Below are 18,280 nucleotides of genomic sequence, written 5' to 3'. Positions count from 1 at the left end.
TTAATATTAATTGTTATACATATTAACAATGGTAAGATTTTTTAATTTAATGTTAAAATAATATACATTGACATCAAAAAATTAATAATAAAGTATAAAAATAATTGTTAACAAAAATTTTAGTAAAATCACAATTTAATAATTAAAAATTTATTGAAAGATATCTTAGGAAAAAAAATGTAATCATTAAAAAAATTTTAGGGTAAAAAATCCAAATGAGCCAAGGGTGTCTCATATTTACCGAAATCCGCCAAATGAAAATCTGAGACATCAATCCACCAGAAGACAATATTATATAATTCGAATCAAAAGAGTTCGAATTAGGGTTACACATAGTTCGAATTGATTCAATTCGAATTACTCCCAAGCACAAATCGCATGTAATTCGAATCAAGTTTTCTCGAATTAACAAAGGCAAGTTCGAATTAAATCAACTCGAATTACATGGAGAAGGGAACACGAATGGAGTTCGAATCATATTGATTCGAATTAGGTTATTTTGGTAACAATAAGTAATTCGAATCAAGTTGATTCGAATTATAAGGGTTTCGGCTATATAAGGAGTTCGAACCAAGTTCATTCGAATCACTTTCTCATTCTCATACCCCACCAAATCCCAGAGAAAACGACCAACATTCAGGCCGAGTAAGACCGGAGCGGCATATTCAGGCGATGGGGGACGATCCGGGGAGGCTTTATCGGTTGGATGGAGTTGCTCATATCGCCAGGGTGATCAACGACGAGGTTAGTGGTTTCTGATTTTGCGCTGTTTATAGTGTTTGTTGTTAATGGTAGTGGTTGATGAAAGCGGTTTATGATAGTGATATTTGTTCGTAGTTTATGATAGTGGTTTTATGATAGTGGTATTTGTTAATGGTTTTTGATAGTGGTTTATGTTATTGTTAGTGGTTTAGGATAGTGGTGTAGGCCGGTGGTTTTTGTTAATGGTTTTTGATAGTGGTTTATGTTAGTGTTAGCGGTTTAGGATAGTGGTAAAGGCTAGTAGTTTTTGTTAGTGGTTTTTTATAGTGGTTTTAGTGACTGTTAGTGGTTTGTAGAACCGGTGTTTGTCTGCCGTTTATGTATGCAATATTGGTCGCTGGTTTAATATATGTTGTATCCCACGATTACTTTTTTGGTTCTCTATGAAATGAATTGTATATGTTAGTGGTTTGTGAATCTGTTCTAATTATGCGGTTCATCTACTGCCCAGCCTCGGCGTTGCATATCCAGCGTTAGGCGGCAGCAGGGGATGCGTCTTGATGAGAGGTACGTTCCGTACTTGCAGATGGCCGGTTTGTACCATCTTGCGAGACTGAACGATAGATGGTTCCGACTAGACGAGCCCATTGTCAGTGCATTCGTCGAGAGGTGGCGGCTTGAGACGCACACCTTCCACATGTCGTTCGGAGAGTGCACCATCACGCTTCAGGACGTCGCATACCAGCTGGGGTTGCTGGTGGATGGACATTACGTCAGTGGTTGCCTGACAGACTTCCACCTATACATTGAGGGTGGGAGGCCAGCTTGGCAGTGGTTCCATGAGTTGCTCGGTGTTTTACCTCCTGAGAACCAAATTCAGAAATTCGCAGTCAACTGCACCTGGTTCCAGGAGACATTTGGAGAGTGTCCCGACGGGGCTGATGAGGAGACAGTTAGGCGCTTTGCCCGTGCCTATATCATGATGTTGTTGGGCATGCAGCTGTTTGCCGACAAGTCCGGCAATCGTATACACATCAGATGGCTGCCCTTTGTTGCTAGGCTTGACGAGATGGGTGGCTATAGTTGGGGGTCGGCGGCACTAGCATGGTTGTACCGGTGCCTGTGCCGAGTCGCCAACAGACATGTCGTGAAGTTGGCAGGGCCTTTACAGTTACTGCAGTCTTGGATCTTTTGGAGGTTTCCTTCTTTTAGGCCTCCTGGGTATGATGCGTTTAGCTGGCCCCTTGCCTCAAGGTACCGTTATTGTTTTGTATTATGTATCCTTATTGTATTTATTTTCAATTATGCAAGCAATTTCATGGCTTTTAGAATGACTCATGAATGCATTTACGTGTTTAACTTGATACGCAGGTGGTCTGGTTACAATCCTAGGATTAGCAACAAGGGACCACGGGTGCAGATGGCTCGCCTGAAGATCGACTTGTTACAGCCTCGAGATGTAAGTACGCTGAGCCCATATCTATATCCAGTCGTTCTTTCAGTTTATATGGTCTAACAGAAACGTCAAATTGATTTTATTTGGTTATTTCAGTTCATATGGATGCCCTATAGCGCACTCGACGTCATCTATGTTGTCCATCTGGAGGTCTTGGAGCCTCGGCATACGATGTTATGGCGGTGTGTGACGTCCCTGATATATTTTGCGGTGGTTGAGTGGCATCAGGTTGATAGAGTGTTACCGCAGTTTGGCGGCGTTCAGCCCCCACTGCATCCCGCCCTGAACATCGATTTTTCTTGATGTCGAAGGACGGGAGAGGAGGTGACCGTTGGTTCCCGTTGCACTTACCTGACTGGCATCTTCACTGGCAGAATCGTGCGGAGCACATTTTATAGTTCGACATCGTGGCCAACCCGGGTCCCTCGCTTGATTTCTTGGCATGGTGGTATCGGCACGGAAAGATGTTCCTGTCGCCCGAGATGTACTTGGGGGATCCGAGAGGTATTCCTATTCCAGATGAGGCGACGCAGAGGGGTGCCGGCCGAGTTCCTGATATGGACCGAGTCGACGATGTTCCTGACAGACGTCGTGTTGAGAGGAGAGCTCGATACACTTTACTAGGTATTGACTGAATTGTTGACCGGTACCCAGCTGTGCCTCGGCCTCCCTCCCCTTACGGACAAATAGCTCCGCCAACCTTGCATATGTGGCCTTGACCAGTGAGCACACGGGGAGGTTCCTTACCCCCTTCAGGATTGAATTCACACACTCAGAAATGTTGGTCGTCATGTGCCCGAATCTCCGACCCTCATCACAATATTGTGTCCACATGGAATACTCAATCCGGTTCGCCCAGTCACACATTGCCGGATTTTCAGAGCGCAGAATGTCAAACCAGTAGTCGAACTCCACTTCAGTCTTCGCATATGCGGCGTTCACAAGAAGCCTCCGGGCGTCTTTGCCCTTGAAGGTGAGGGAAAAATTTGCTGCTACGTGTCGAATGCAGAATGCTCGGTATGCAGCCAGAGGTAGCCATCCCCCATCGGGAGCCTCGAGCGCTGCCTTGATGCCGTTATGCCTATCTGAGATAACTAACAGACCCGGTTGAGGTGTCACGTGCTGACGGAGGTGGGAGAGAAAGAAAGACCATGACTCAGCATTCTCACCCTCAACAAGTGCAAATGCCACAGGGAGTATGTTGGAATTCCCGTCCTGTGCAATCGCGACAAGCAACGTTCCCCCATACTTGCCATATAGATAGGTGCCGTCAATACTCACCAACGGCTTGCAATGATGAAATGCCTCGATACAAGGGGGAAAGTCCAGAACAGCGATCATCAGCTAGCTCTTCTCGGATCACTAGCTCCTAGATCCACCTGTAGCCCTTCTCGGATCACTAGCTCCAAGATCATCGCCGCTGTCATCAGCGATCATATCCGGCTCGACATCATCGTCATCTGGATCATCAAACAATCCCTCTCCAACACCAGCCAGTGTAGGACACCGTAATTTGGTCGGATGATGTTCCCCACACCGAACCTCGTCTCCAACATTGCCGGTGAGATCAACAGCGAACGATGGGGAGGCGACAGGCTGTATCGCTGGCTCATACACAGGAACGGAGGATGAAGCAACCGCAGGTCTCGAGCTCGAGCCGGCCACCGTGGCTATAGTGTTGGCATTCCGGTTCGAACCACCCGAGCTGGATACCACATCAACCAACTTTGCCAACAGCTCTGGTGTCCTCACCTCGGAAAACTGCCTACGACAAAGATACATAACCTGCAAGTCCTCATCACTCCCGATCGTGAAACAATCATACTTCACCGTATATGGAGCACCGTGGTTGGGATGCGATAGTAAAACTTCTTAACTCTTTTCACTCCTTCCAGACCAAGCTTCTCCAGCACAGAGCTAACGAGAGCATCGTAGTTGGTCGTTGGCCTCACAATAATACATAGAGGATCCTTATCAGTGAACTTTATGCCAGACCGAGTTTTTTTCTTAATCGATCCTCTGTGATGTACAAGCACTAGAAAACTATCCTCACTAGCCATCTCACCTCTTTGATGAGAGCAACGTGAGTTCACAGCATATATATAGAGCTCCGGTTCACAGTAATTCGAATCAACTACATTCGCACTATATATGTATAATTCGAATCTATTCAATTCGAATTACCATTCCTTAGTAATTCGAAGCATTATGTTTCGAATTATGTATAGCTTGTCCTTTCTTAGTAATTCGAATTTACTTAATTCGAATTCTTCTTTCCTAATTCGAAACAAGTTGTTTCGAACTACTTGTAGATCCTGCATGCCTATAATTCGAATTTAATCACCTCGAACTGCATGGAATTATAATTCGAATCGTATAGATTCGAATTATATAAAAATTTGCTTCTGGTTGAATGGCGTCTACGAATTCAGTTTGGCTGATTTCCGTAAAATTTCTTCTCCCATGGCTTAATCACGTTTTTTACCCAAAATTTTAAAAGAATATTTTGGTAAAAATATAATTTAATCAGTAAAAAAATAATTTGGTAAAGGTTATTTTAGTAAATAAAATTTAATAAAAAATAAAATTTTTGCTAAAGAGTATTTTTGTAAAACTAATTTTTTTTAAAAAATGGATAAAGTTAACAATTAGTTAACACAAAAAAAATTAAAAATTGATTAAATAAGAGGTTTTTTAAAAATTATAAAGGAGGAGAGTGTATATATTACAAATAAAGGGGAGAAAAGTGTTATTTTAGCATCTCTTAGATGAGTGGAGTTTTCTCTAATTTAAAATAAAACTAATTTTATGTAAAAAAAATTAAATTATTAATTAATGATCTTATCTTAGTACGTAGTTAAGAATATTTTGTATTTTGTAAGAAGTATTTTATTTAATGTTCATTTAAAACATATTTTTATAAAAGTATATAACATATCAATTACTTGTATAATGATCATGGCTTCTGAAGCCACGCGTCACTCTCACATTAATTTGTAATAAAAAATTGAAAACGGAGTAACTCAAAAGCGTTTCGTTCTCGCCTTCATTTTCTTTCTCCATTCTCTATCTTTTGTTTGACGATATCCCTCTCCTATCTATCTCTCTTGAAAACTCTAATCCCCTAATTTCCGTCGTTCTTTCCTGGATTGGCTATTCTCTCCTTCTGGCCTGGATCATTTCTCTCGGTGCTATAACCTCGATCCTTCTCTCTTCTTTGTGTGACACTCTCTTTCTCTCTCATTTTTTCAATTTCTCTCTCACAGTGTCACTCTCACTCTCAAACCCAGTTCTCTGTTTGTCGATCATTTTTTGCATACTACCAGTTTCCGGAGGCATTGTGGAGGCCATGGAGGAAACCATTATGGCCAGTTCCCGACTGAAATGGGAGACCTCGGATGAAGCGCTGAAAAAGTGGGCCGAACACAGCAGAGGTTCTTTAATTCCAAATGTTCGCTCAGTAGAATAGGTTAGATATCAGATATTTAGCCATCGTGTTTTTTAGGAATTTGTTGATATTGTTTCAAATAAATGTTAATTACTATTATGTATACTCTGATCTGTTGGTATATGAAATGAGAATAAATGTTATTATTTGACACCTGTTTCTGCTAATGCTCTACCGTGCTATTAGGTTAGGGTTTAGATAGATGAGAACCGATTTTTGGGAGAAATTTGGCGGAGTAACCAAAAGATATTTAGTTTTACAAGTTCGATTTCTCTCTTACTTCTGATTCTCAGATCTAATGATGTAGGCAGTGAAGATCTTCGATTAGATCTCAGAGGTTAGTTGGGTTTATCTTGATTTAGGATTTCTCATGTATCCTAGAAATTGTAGGCATTAGATTGAATTTGGATTTCTAATATGTAATTCATAGCAGTTTTGAACAATTTTAATTAATTTTTTAAACTCCATCTGTATGAAGAGAGATTGTTTTTCGATTTTCTGTTATATGGAAAGGAGAAACAAGAGGATAAACTGAAGAGAGTGCAACAACAGGAAGAACGTGTTTAGCGTGTTAAGGTAAGAATCATTGTGTTTCTTTCTCAGAGAATATATTCAGTTAAAATTTATTTATCTTCCGAAGATGAGAAGAATTTGATGAATAATATTCTCTTACCATTATAAATAAGATCTTTGGATGATCATGAACCCTGGAACAACTTTTAATAAAATTTTTAACTTATAAGTGTTATAGACTCTGCTCCTAATTGATTAATTTTTCTTTGGAGATTAAAGAAATATACCTTTGTTGTACATAAATGCATACTTCTTTTAGCTTTGTTAGTTAAAACGTGGCTAATTTTTTTGTTCTAGCAGCAACTAAAACAGAAGCATGTGGAAAAAAAATACAATGAAAGTGAGACACATAATAAGAGCTATATACAATCCATATGAAAACACTTCAATTGCTCTCCGAATATCTTAGAAATTGTAGGCATCAGATTGAATTTGGTTTTCTAATATGTAATTCATAGTAGCTTTGAATAATTTTGATTCTTTTTCTGAACTCTGTCTTCATGAAGAGAGATTTTTTTCGATTTTCTGTTAGGTTCTTCGTTTTCATTATGCAGTGATTTTATTAGGGTTTGCAATTGTGTTCCTAATTTCCCACTAGGGTTCGCGTGTTTTAAATATGAGTTTTGTAATTTTTCGTTGATTTTAATACTCAATTTTCTATAATGTACACTGAACTATTGAGCTATTAATACTCATACACACTTGATTTAGGGTATGGTTTAGGGAGAGGGATGATTTGTGGGAGTGATTGCTGATTGGAATATGGGTCAAATTGAAAAGCTGGATTTATGGTCATGGCGCTGTCTTTTCGCTTTCATGATGGCAATTGTGAGGTGATCCAATAGCTTCGACAAGTTAGTAGGCATTAGATTGATTTAAGTTTTCTAATGATGTATTCATTCATTGGGACCCTTTCTCTATTGGGTCTTCCTTTATTTTTTTCAATTTGTTGTTAGAAAAAGCTACAGCAATAATAGAAGTATAAAGTCTAAAATTAGTTTTAGTATTTAAAGTATATAACTATAAGTTCCGGAATCAATTTGGGAATAAGGAAGTTTATTACAGTGCACAAAATGAGTTAAATAAACATTATTATTAGAAAACTATCTCTTTTATATATGGTTAAAGGTTTTTTTTTCTTTATTATATTTGTGTAATTTCTTTTTTCGTAGAAATCTGATATTATGAATTATGAGTGTTCTTCTATTGATTTTTTAAAATTTATACATCATACTTTGCTTTACTTTTTTTATTTATTTATTTTCTTTTAAAAGTTACCGGTATAAGCACATGAGCTCTTGATTTATCAATGTGCTCGAAGCCTACACCCGCCTTGGAAAAATCGCAAAGTAACCCTTCCTTACCTATTTTCTTCATTTATTTATTTTAATTCTTATCTCATTGAATTAATTTATTGATATGTGTTTCAGTGCGTTGATATGGGGCTTTTGAAATTGGGAATCTATCTGGGTTATGGATGCTTTGTGTGCCATTGTTTAAGAGATACAGTTAGAATTCAGAGAGATAGGAACATTTCACTTGGGTGGTTCAAACTTTGCTTTGTTCTTCGGAAGGATCTTGGGATAGATGCTACTGGTATAATTCTTCTTTTGTACGCCTTCTGAAACTCCTTCCTTTCTTATCTTTGATTTGCCTTAGTCATTAAACAAAAAGATGAAGAATATTTTGGAATTTAAAACTTAGTCCATGAAGGTGATGTTTTTTTTTAAGGAAAATTTAGCTACTTTGTTTATAATAATAGCATTTTGTGTAAAGAAATTAGAAATAACTTTGCATCGAATTTAAATTCTGAATTAACAGAGCCTATAATGTTACTTTAGTTGTTTCAATCTGAAATTTCTGGTATTATACTATCAAATAAATATTGAATTATTGAAATATTAATAGTGTTGACATCTAAATGTATGTAGTTTGTGAGTTTATTCTTGTGCTATATCTGAATTCAGCCATGTTTCTTATCTGTATTTTTTCGCATGCCTATTGGTTAGAAAGGCCCCTATTTTTTTAAGTTTTTATCTTTTCTAGATATTTATTTTATTTTGACTGTTGATACTATATCAGTTTTTAATCTTTTTATTATGAATGGCATGTTTTTTTTATCTTGAAACTTATTTTCCTCAATCTTAAATGATATAATTTTATGCAATTAAATAATAAAAAAAATTTGGGTGGATATCTGCTATTTGTCTTCTATACTCATGTTATTCTTTATCTTTTTTGTCACCAGTAGTTATTTATTTGAATTTGTGTTCACTTAAAAAGTTAAATCGAGCGTTATGTTATTTCTTTGCAAAACTAATGTGATTCACTTCTATATGAATGGTATTAACGGATGAAAATATTTCTGTATCTGTCTCTTGAGTGATGATATTCTTGAATCTGACTATTGTTGGAACTTAGCTACTACGTAATTGATCATTTTATTACCTTGGTTGGGGCATTGATAGATTCTTGCTTTTGCTATCTTCTATAATGTCATATCCTGCTGTCTTGTAAAATTCGTTGTTTATTCATACTACTTCTCTTTGTGGTTTGTGTTATATTTTTGTCCTGCTGCTACAGATTACCACATACTCCAGATATGGAGATTTACTCTATGAATGTGGTCGGGATCCCAATGTAAAGAGCCTATGTTTATAAGTCAACTTTCCAATCGGAATGTTACATTCTGTTTCAGATTGACACATCAGCAAATGGTGGAGATGAGGACCCTTCTTTAAAAGATGGAGTTTATAGTGCAAATGGGGATGAAACCGTTCCTGTTTTAAGCGCTGATTTCATGTGTGCAAAAGGTTGGCGGGGAAAAACCCGCTTTAATTAATCCTTCAGGCATCCGAACATTCATAAGGGAGTATGAACACGCTGTTCCGGCTAATCTTCTCGGAGGAAAGGGAACCCAAAGTGGTGCTCATGTTGATATATTGGGGAACTTCGCACTTATTGAAGATATTATACGAGTAGCAGCAGAAGCCTCTGGTGAGGACTTAGGTGGAGATAGAGTTCACTCAGAGATTTTCAAAGGGTCTGAAAATATTAACTCTTATTGCAATAAATGTTCCGGCTGGCAGCTCTTCTTTTGTTAAATTATTTTTTACTTTTTGGATTATAAATATTCATTGTTACCTTAGTTTAACATGAGTATTACCCATGATGTTATAAAGAACTGTTGTTAGGAATTAAATGGAAATGTGCACTAATCTTTGATCATTTTAGCATTGATATTGTGACACCGAACCAATCATTTCTATGTGTTGTGAGTTTTCTAAAATGTTACCAGTTCTATATGTTTGTGTTAGCAATAATTTTAAGACACTTCTCAATTGTATCATAACATTAATAATTTCCTCTTTTGGTCCATGCGTTTATCTTCTTTTGTTAGTGCTGCTAATAACGCATATACTTAAAATGATGACAAGGCTATGTGTACACCACAAAATCAGTCATGATTTTCTATTCGATTGTTTATTTTTTTATTAGATAAAGTAATTTAAAAAATATTTGGATTTTATTACCTTCTCTCATGTCAATTTGAGAGTGAAATACGCAATTTTCTGAATACACAATTTTGACATTGATGACACAAAATTATAAATAACAATTTTTAACAAAAAAAAAATTAGGACATCATATATTATTAAGGTATATCAAAATAGCATCAATTTATAGATATTTGCTTGAATCTACATAAAAATATAATTTTGTTATTTTAAAACACAAGGAGTTGTATTAACATTATATGCATGCCCAAATTATTAGTTAATAAGTTGTCATCGAGTAGGTTAATAAGTTCGTTTACTTACCATATTTTTCAGGCTCTTGTAACTCAACTTGAATAGTTTACTTATGATTAGTTTATTTACTGTAGAGTAAGTTTAACTATATATTTTATAATAATAACTCTGTTCTCATTGTTACTGTTTACGAAAACACTAAGTTTTTTTAAATATAACAAATGGTGTATTCACTATATTTTACCCAATTATTGCTGAATCCATTTTTTCAATATATGTTGAATATGTAAACTGTAAATAGGTAACAAAATTTTGCATCATGTCATAATGAAAAGATCAGCAACAGCAGGCGCTAGACCATTCAATCCATGAAATTCTCTATACTCAGAAAGACCAGCAAATTTTTTATGAAGCTTATACATACAAACTTAGTCACTTCATAATAACATAGACATTGAAAACACTATAATATTAATAATACACTTCATAAGTTCAAAATATGGTGAATGTAAATTTTAGGATCCCAATCACCCACAGGCTTTAAAATCTTTCAATTGTCAGATCTATCCGGCGGTTCTGCAAGGAGTCCATCTTCAAGATAATGGTGTCATTTTCCTTCAAGTTATAAGTTTGATAACATTTGGCCCAATCCACCCCGAATTTCCACTATGTGTTTCTTCCTTGACTTTTGAGTAGATGGGAAAAAAAAGACGTTGTTGCCTCCGCTAGATGATGGACCAGCGATTTGCCAAATTGAACCATGTCCAAATGGAGTGAGATGTGCAGCAAAACTAGCACCCAAGTACAGCAAAAAATGAAGCATTGTTAGTGGTTTGGGAGAAATTATTAAGGTTATGTATCGTAAATGGATAATCAGAATTTGATGTATTTGCATAAAGTTGATATGAATTATTTAGAATCAACTTACCAATCTACTCACGTGTCAATGTCTTCCTATAGGAAACTTGTGGATTGTACCTGCTTGAGGATAGTTTAAATTGTTAGTCTCCATCCTAAAATTTATCTCAATTTTATTTAGATATAAAATTTATGGATAAATACATAAATTAAGTGTCACATTACCTATTGTCAGGTATTTCTTCTCTTTCAGAACTGTCTTCGCTCAACTCAATAGTTGAATTGCTTTCATCACACATAATTATTGGATTGTTAGGGTTATTACCCTCCATTGTTGAATCCTCAACCTCATCTGATGAGTCTTGAAGCTCTGATGGTTCAGACCCTGACAGTATCATAACATCAGGTGAGGAGGCGTCACTATTGCTGCAGTAATCTAGATGAAATGCTTTTTTTTACATTGTGCAGTGTATTTTGGTCCAATCGGTCCCCCACATAAAAGTTTTTATTAGGAAAAATTTTAATTGGTTGGTTCATTTCATTGAAAAGTGAAATAAAAAATATTCCAAAACCCGCATAGGTAAAATGTATAGTATTCCCTCTCCTGACAAAATAAAAATCCCTAATCAGCTCGAATGAACCCTTAGTTATGGCCTTCTGTTTATTTTTACTTTCTATATCCAACACTAAGCAATTATCCCACTCATCAATTGCGTAGCATGAGAACCCTAATTCGTGACTATAAATTGCTTCAAAACACGGTGGTAGAGCTCTGTCTCCCTATATTGCATGTTACAGTTCAAATTAAATGCTGCAACTCACATGCTATTTACGATACATGACATAATATTACATATATTTGATTACCTGCTCGTCGTATAGTCGAAACCTCAAAATTGCTTCTTTTCCTTTGATCCAGTGTTCTTGGGTTGTCATAAACCTCCTAAGAGCATATAACAGCACCATCATAAGTTAGTAAGACTTCGATTATTTGCATTGTAAGAAATGGACCTGTGCTGACTTAAGTAAATAGTCATCTTTCATTGATATATTTAAGCTGTATAGGAACAAAAAAAAATGCTGGCTATGATAGTAAGACATAGACTACAAACATCATTAATGGAATATGATTGTCCGGTGATTATTTTGAAACTATATACAAATTGTAGAAACCATAGTTAATTTCAGTTCCCGTGATAAATGAATAGAGTGGTAAAGAAATCTGAATTGAAAAATCTACAGTTAGCCAATGACATAAGTTACTTCAACCCAAGCCAAGCTTGATAAAATGTGACATATCAAAAATGGTTATCTAAACAATAATTATAATTAACGAGATTAAAAAATTAAGAAAACTTTTGGTACATAATAACTTATTAATGGGTACAGTTATTTCATGAATCTTATGCTATTATATCTTTTATTTGATGCCAAAGAATTTATTTTCAAAATAACTACATAAAAAGTTATATAAAAACTACTAAAATAATGAAATTATTAAGAATTGCTTTTTGTTGAGTTGGGTTAAATATCAACTATTCTTTTGATGAGTATTTATTTTTAATTACTTAAAATAATTTTTATTTGTCAATATTTCTACGAAGTTAGCTTTCTTGTTATACTGATCTCAAAATAGAGTTTGGCCATTTAATTTGAAGGATTTGTTCCAAAATGTCGGGTAAGAGGACTCGCAATTTTACTAATCTAGAATAATAAGTTTCTATGTCATGTACCAACTGAGTGTTACTTGATGTTCAATTTTTTATACACATGCAAATCAAGTATCAATCAGGATTCAGATTTTTACCTGTTGGCATCATTTCTATCTGCATGCACCGCCATCCAATTTTATGATGTTGTTAATTGCGTTCTCAGCACTGAAGAATAGACCAACGATTTTTTCTCTTAGTACAAAATATTGTATTAGAATAATTAATAAAACAGGAATTTTTTTTTCTTTTTGTGTTAAGAGAGACGGTTAGAAGTTAGAGAGAGAGAGAGAAAGATTTCACATGGATGGTGCAAACCTTGCTTTGTTCTTCAGAAGGATCTTGGATAGATGCTGCTGGTCTAGATTCTTCTTTTGTACTTTTGCTGAAACTCCTTGCTTTCTAATCTTTGGTTTTCCTTGCTTACTAAGACAAAGGAGTTACATTCTTTCATTCTCATGTTTCTTTTGTTTCTTTTGGATCATAAAATTTAACAAATTGTAGGATCCTTGTGTTCTGTTGGCTGGTACAATTACATCTATCTCTAATGATAGGAATTAATGGTACTCAGTTTGTTTGTGTGGTGAAAAAATAGATGCAGACCAATCTAAGCTCTTTTGTCACCTTTGCTTGACACATTGTTCTGATGGAGTTTTGAGGTTATCTTTTGAACTATGTTCATTTCTATTTATATATTGTTTAATTAGTTGATTTTCGTGTTAGTTTAGGACTTTTGGATTATTTTAAAATATTATAAAACATCATATATTATTAAGGTATATCAGAATAACATCAATTTAGAGATATTTTCTTGAATCTACATAACAATATAATTTTGTTATTTTAAAACACAAGGAGTTGTATTAACATTAAACGCATAACCAAATTATGGTTAATAAGTTGTCTTCGAGTGGGTTAATATGTTCATTGACTTACCATATTTGTCAGGTTCTTGTGACTCAACTTGAATAGTTTACTTATGATTAGTTTATTTACTGTAGAGTGAGTTTAACTATATATTTTATAATAATAACTATGTTCTTATTGTCACTGTTTATGGAAACACTAAATTTTTTTGAATATAATGAATGGTGTATTCACTATATTTTACCCAATTACTACTGAATCCATTTTTGAATATATGTTGAATAAGTAAACTGTAAATAGGTAACAAAGTTTTGCATCATGTCATAATGAAAAGATCAGCAGCAGCAAGCACTAGACCATTCAATCCATAAAGTTCTCTATACTCAGAAAGACCAGCAATTTTTTTATGAAGCTTATACATACAAACTTAGTCACTTCATAATAACATAGACATTGAAAACACTATAATATTAACAATACACTTCATGAGTTTAAAATATGGTAAATGTAAATTTTAGGATCCCAATCACCCACAGGCTTTAAAATCTTTCAATTGTCAGATTTAACCGGCGATTCTGCAAGGAGTCCATCTTCAGGATAATGGTGTCATTTTCTTTCAAGTTATAAGTTTGACAACATTCGGTCCAATCCACCTCGAATTTTCACTCTGTGTTTCTTCCTTGACTTTTGAGTAGATAAAAAAAAAGACGTTGTTGCCTCTGCTAGATGATGGACCAGCGATTTGCCAAATTGAACCATGTCCAAATGGAGTGAGATGTGCAGCAAAACTAGCACCCAAGTACTGCAAAAAATGAAGCATTGTTCGTGTTTTGGGAGAAATTATAAAGGTTATGTATCATAAATGGATAATCAGAATTTGACGTATTTGCATAAAATTGATATAAATTATTTAGAATCAACTTACCAATCTACTTCCGGTCACGCCAGCAAGTGTCAATGTCTTCCTATAGGAAACCTGTGGATTGTACCTGCTTGAGGATAGTTTAAATTGTTAGTCTCCATCCTAAAATTTATCTCAATGTTATCTAGAAATAAAATTTATGGATAAATACATAAATTAAGTGTCACATTATCTATTGTCATGTATTTCTTCTCTTTTAGAACTGTCTTCGCTCAACTCAATGGTTGAATTGTTTTCATGACACATAATTATTGGATTGTTAGGATTATTACCCTCCATTGTTGAATCCTCATCCTCATCTGATGAGTCTTAAAGCTCTAATGGTTCAGATCCAGACAGTATCATAACATTAGGTGAGGAGGCGTCGCTATTGTTGCTGTAATCTAGATGAAATGCTCTTTTTACATTGTGCAGTGTATTTTGGTCCAATCGGTCCCCCACATAAAAGTTTTTATCAGAAAAAATTTTAATTGGTTGGTTCATTTCATTGAAAAGTGAAATGAAAAATATCCCAAAACCCGCATAGGTAAACTGTATAGTATTCCCTCTCCCGACAAAATAAAAATCCCTAATAAGCTCGAATGAACCCTTAGTTTTGGCTTTCTGTTTATTTTTACTTTCTATATCCAACACTAAGCAATTATTCCACTCATCGATTGCAAAGAATGAGGACCCTAATTCGTGACCATAAATTACTTCAAAACACGGTGGTAGAGCTCTGTCTCCCTATATTACATGTTACAGTTCAAATTAAATGCTGCAACTCACATGCTATTTACGATACATGACATAATATTACATATATTTGATTACCTGCCCGTCGTATAGTCGAAACCTAAGAGTTGCTTCTTCTCCTTTGATCCAATATTCTTGGGTTGCCATAAACCTTCTGAGAGCATATAACAGCACCATCATAAGTTAGTAAGACTTCGATTATTTGCATTGTAAGAAATGGGCCCGTGCTGACTTAAGTAAATAGTCATCTTTCATTGATATATTTAAGCTGTATAAGAACAAAAAACAAAAAAACAAAAAATGCTGGCTATGATAGTAACATATAGACTACAAACATCATTAATGGAATATGATTGTCCGATGATTATTTTGAAGCCATATACAAATTGTAGAAACCATAGTTAATTTCAGTTCCTGTGATAAATGAATAGAGTGGTAAAGAAATCTGAACTGAAAAATCTATAGTTAGCCAATGACATAAGTTACTTCAACCCAAGCCAAGCTTGATAAAATATGACATATCAAAAATGGTTATCTAAACAATAATTATAATTAATGAGATTAAAAAATTAAGAAAACTTTTGGTACATAATAACTTATTAATGAGTACAGTTATTTCATGAATCTTATGCTAATATATCTTTTATTTGATTCTGAAGAATTTATTTTCAAAACAATTACATAAAAAGTTATATAAAAATTACTAAAATAATGAAATTATTCAGAATTATTTTTTTTAGTTGGGTTAAATATCAACTATTCTTTTGATGGGTATTTATTTTTAATTACTTAAAATAATTTTTGTTTGTCAATATCTCTACGAAGTTAGCTTTCTTTTTATACACATGCAAATCAAGTATCAATCAGGATTCAGATTTTTACCTGTTGGCATCATTTCTATCTGCATGCACCGCTATCCAATTTTATGATGTTGCTAATTGCGTTCTCAGCACTGAAGAATAGATCAACGATTTTTTCTCTTAGTATAAAATATTGTATTAGAATAATTAATAAAACATGAATTTTTTTTGGTTTCTTTTTGTGTTAAGAGAGACGGTTAGAAGTTAGAGAGAGAGGAACATTTTACATGGATGGTGCAAACATTGCTTTGTTCTTCGGAAGGATCTTGGATACATTAGGGATGGCAACGGGGCGGGTAGGGGCGGATTTTTGCTCTACCCGACTCCGCACCGCCGTACAACAACCCGCATAGAACCCACCCCAGTTCTACCCGCGCATAGTAAAACGTTGAACTCTAACCCGCCCCGCCCCTATAATTATTAAAATTCAATAAATAAAATTAAATTTCAAAATTTATATAACCATCATCACATACATAATATAAATTAAATTAAAAATTTAAATATGATATAATATTATTAATTATTTACTAATTATTTTACATATATTATACATATTATATATTAAAATTATATATATTATATATATATAGCGGGGCGGGTAGGGGCAGGTATTACCTAAACCCGACCCCGCCCCGCCCCTCCCAAGAACCCGCCCAGTGCAGGGCAGGTAATTACCTGCTCCGAACGGGTAGGGGCGGGGTGACTACCCGTGGGTTCGGGTGGTATTGCCATCCCTATGATAGATGCTGTAGGTCTAGATTCTTCTTTTGTACTTTTGTTGAAACTCCTTGCTTTCTAATCTTTGGTTTTCCTTGCTTACTAAGACAAAGGAGTTACATTCTTTCATTCTCATGTTTCTTTTGTTTCTTTTGGATAATAAAATTCAACAAATTGTAGGATCCTTGTGTTCTGTTAGCTGGTACAATTACATCTATCTCTAATGATAGGAATTGATGATTCTCAGTTTGTTTGTGTGGTGAAAAAATAGATGTAGACCAATCTAAGCTCTTTTGTCACCTTTGCTTGACACATTGTTTTGATGGAGTTTTAAGGTTATCTTTTGAACTATGTTCATTTCTATTTATATATTATTTAATTAATAGATTTTTGGGTTAGTTTAGGACTTTTGGATTATTTTAAAATATTTTTACTATTATTTTGTTATTGTAGATACAAAGTAAAAGTTTTTGTTAATCACGCTGGTGGTTGCAATGCATTAATTCTCCATGATGGAGATGTGCAACACTTAATGAGGCGAAAATGTTCTGAGGTTTTAAGAGATGATGGCTCCTTTATCTTGGTTAGCTTCTTCACGAATTACTTCTAAATGAGATTAATTTATTATTTATTTGTTACATTGATGCATATAATTTATCTAAAAATTGTGAACTATTTAGATGTGGGTTTGATAAAAACTCATTTATTTCATATGGTGCTATAAGTAATACTGAAAATCTGTATTTTTTACAATTAATATTGAAATAAAATTAGTAAGGAGTTTATCGTTAGCTGTGTTATTATACACCACTTGAATTTTATTTGGATATGTTTAACATTTAGTTATTTATTGTTTGTAATCTAAAATTGATGATTGAGTTGTTTCTCTCGGAATCGGTAATGTATTTAGGAGTTGGTTGTGTGTGTGTGCGTGTGTGTGTGTTTTTCTTTGTTAGTGGTATTTTTATTTTAAAAATATTTTTATGTCTTGCAGGTCACATTCTTAACTTTATTAGAAAACAAGATATTTATTTTAATTTCATGTATGATGCTAAGTTAGTTTCTAATCTTTGAATTATTGATGATGTATTTCTTATTGGGGATTTAATTGAATAAATTAATATTGTTGTTCTGCCTCTTTTTTTTTTATCATGTGCTTTAGACTGGAACTCTTTATCTCTTATATTTCTACCTGTTAAATGATATATCTTTATAAAACTGTTGTAGTCAAAAGTGAAAAATTTTGTAAAATTCTCTCTGGTGTGTTATCAATTGATGGTTTCCTTAATTTGTATCTTAAAAATACGTCATGTGTATCGTTACTACTCTTTATTTTGTTCTCTTTTTGTGTTTTTGATTTTGTGGGTTTGATATTCTATTCTTTTTTTTCTCTGTATATACAGATACTGATTTCTCTATTCTTCTATTATCAGAATGAACAATTTCACTTGGATGCATCCAATTTTTTGTACAAATTGATAGGAAAAAAATTGGTATTCATGGTTAATCCTCAGCCCGTTGAGAGTGCCCTCCGTATAATGTTTTCAAAGTTTTTACACATGAGTTTATGTTAAAGCTGATTTAACGTGTTGAGAATCATATTTTGAATACGGTCAGTTTAGTTTCCTCTATGGACTTCCAAGTTATTTTTTAGTAAGTGTTTATTCACTTTTTTTAG

At 34.3% G+C, this 18,280-nt stretch overlaps 1 protein-coding gene and 1 long non-coding RNA gene across 2 annotated transcripts; both read left to right on the top strand.

The window, feature by feature from the left end:
- On the top strand, positions 673-2,461 carry LOC107640300 (protein MAIN-LIKE 1-like). Its single transcript, XM_021123652.1, has 6 exons — positions 673-744; positions 1,214-1,269; positions 1,327-1,654; positions 1,703-1,956; positions 2,074-2,161; positions 2,255-2,461. The coding sequence occupies exons 1-6, from the start codon at positions 673-675 to the stop codon at positions 2,459-2,461; spliced, it is 1,005 nt and encodes a 334-aa protein (XP_020979311.1).
- On the top strand, positions 5,273-5,527 carry LOC110262765. The gene is made up of 2 exons (XR_002347750.1): positions 5,273-5,346; positions 5,485-5,527. It is a non-coding gene; the product is annotated as an uncharacterized LOC110262765 (long non-coding RNA).

Source organism: Arachis ipaensis, chromosome B05 (assembly GCF_000816755.2).
Source record: "Arachis ipaensis cultivar K30076 chromosome B05, Araip1.1, whole genome shotgun sequence".
NCBI lineage: Eukaryota > Viridiplantae > Streptophyta > Magnoliopsida > Fabales > Fabaceae > Arachis > Arachis ipaensis.
This window is presented reverse-complemented; position numbering and strand designations above follow the sequence as displayed.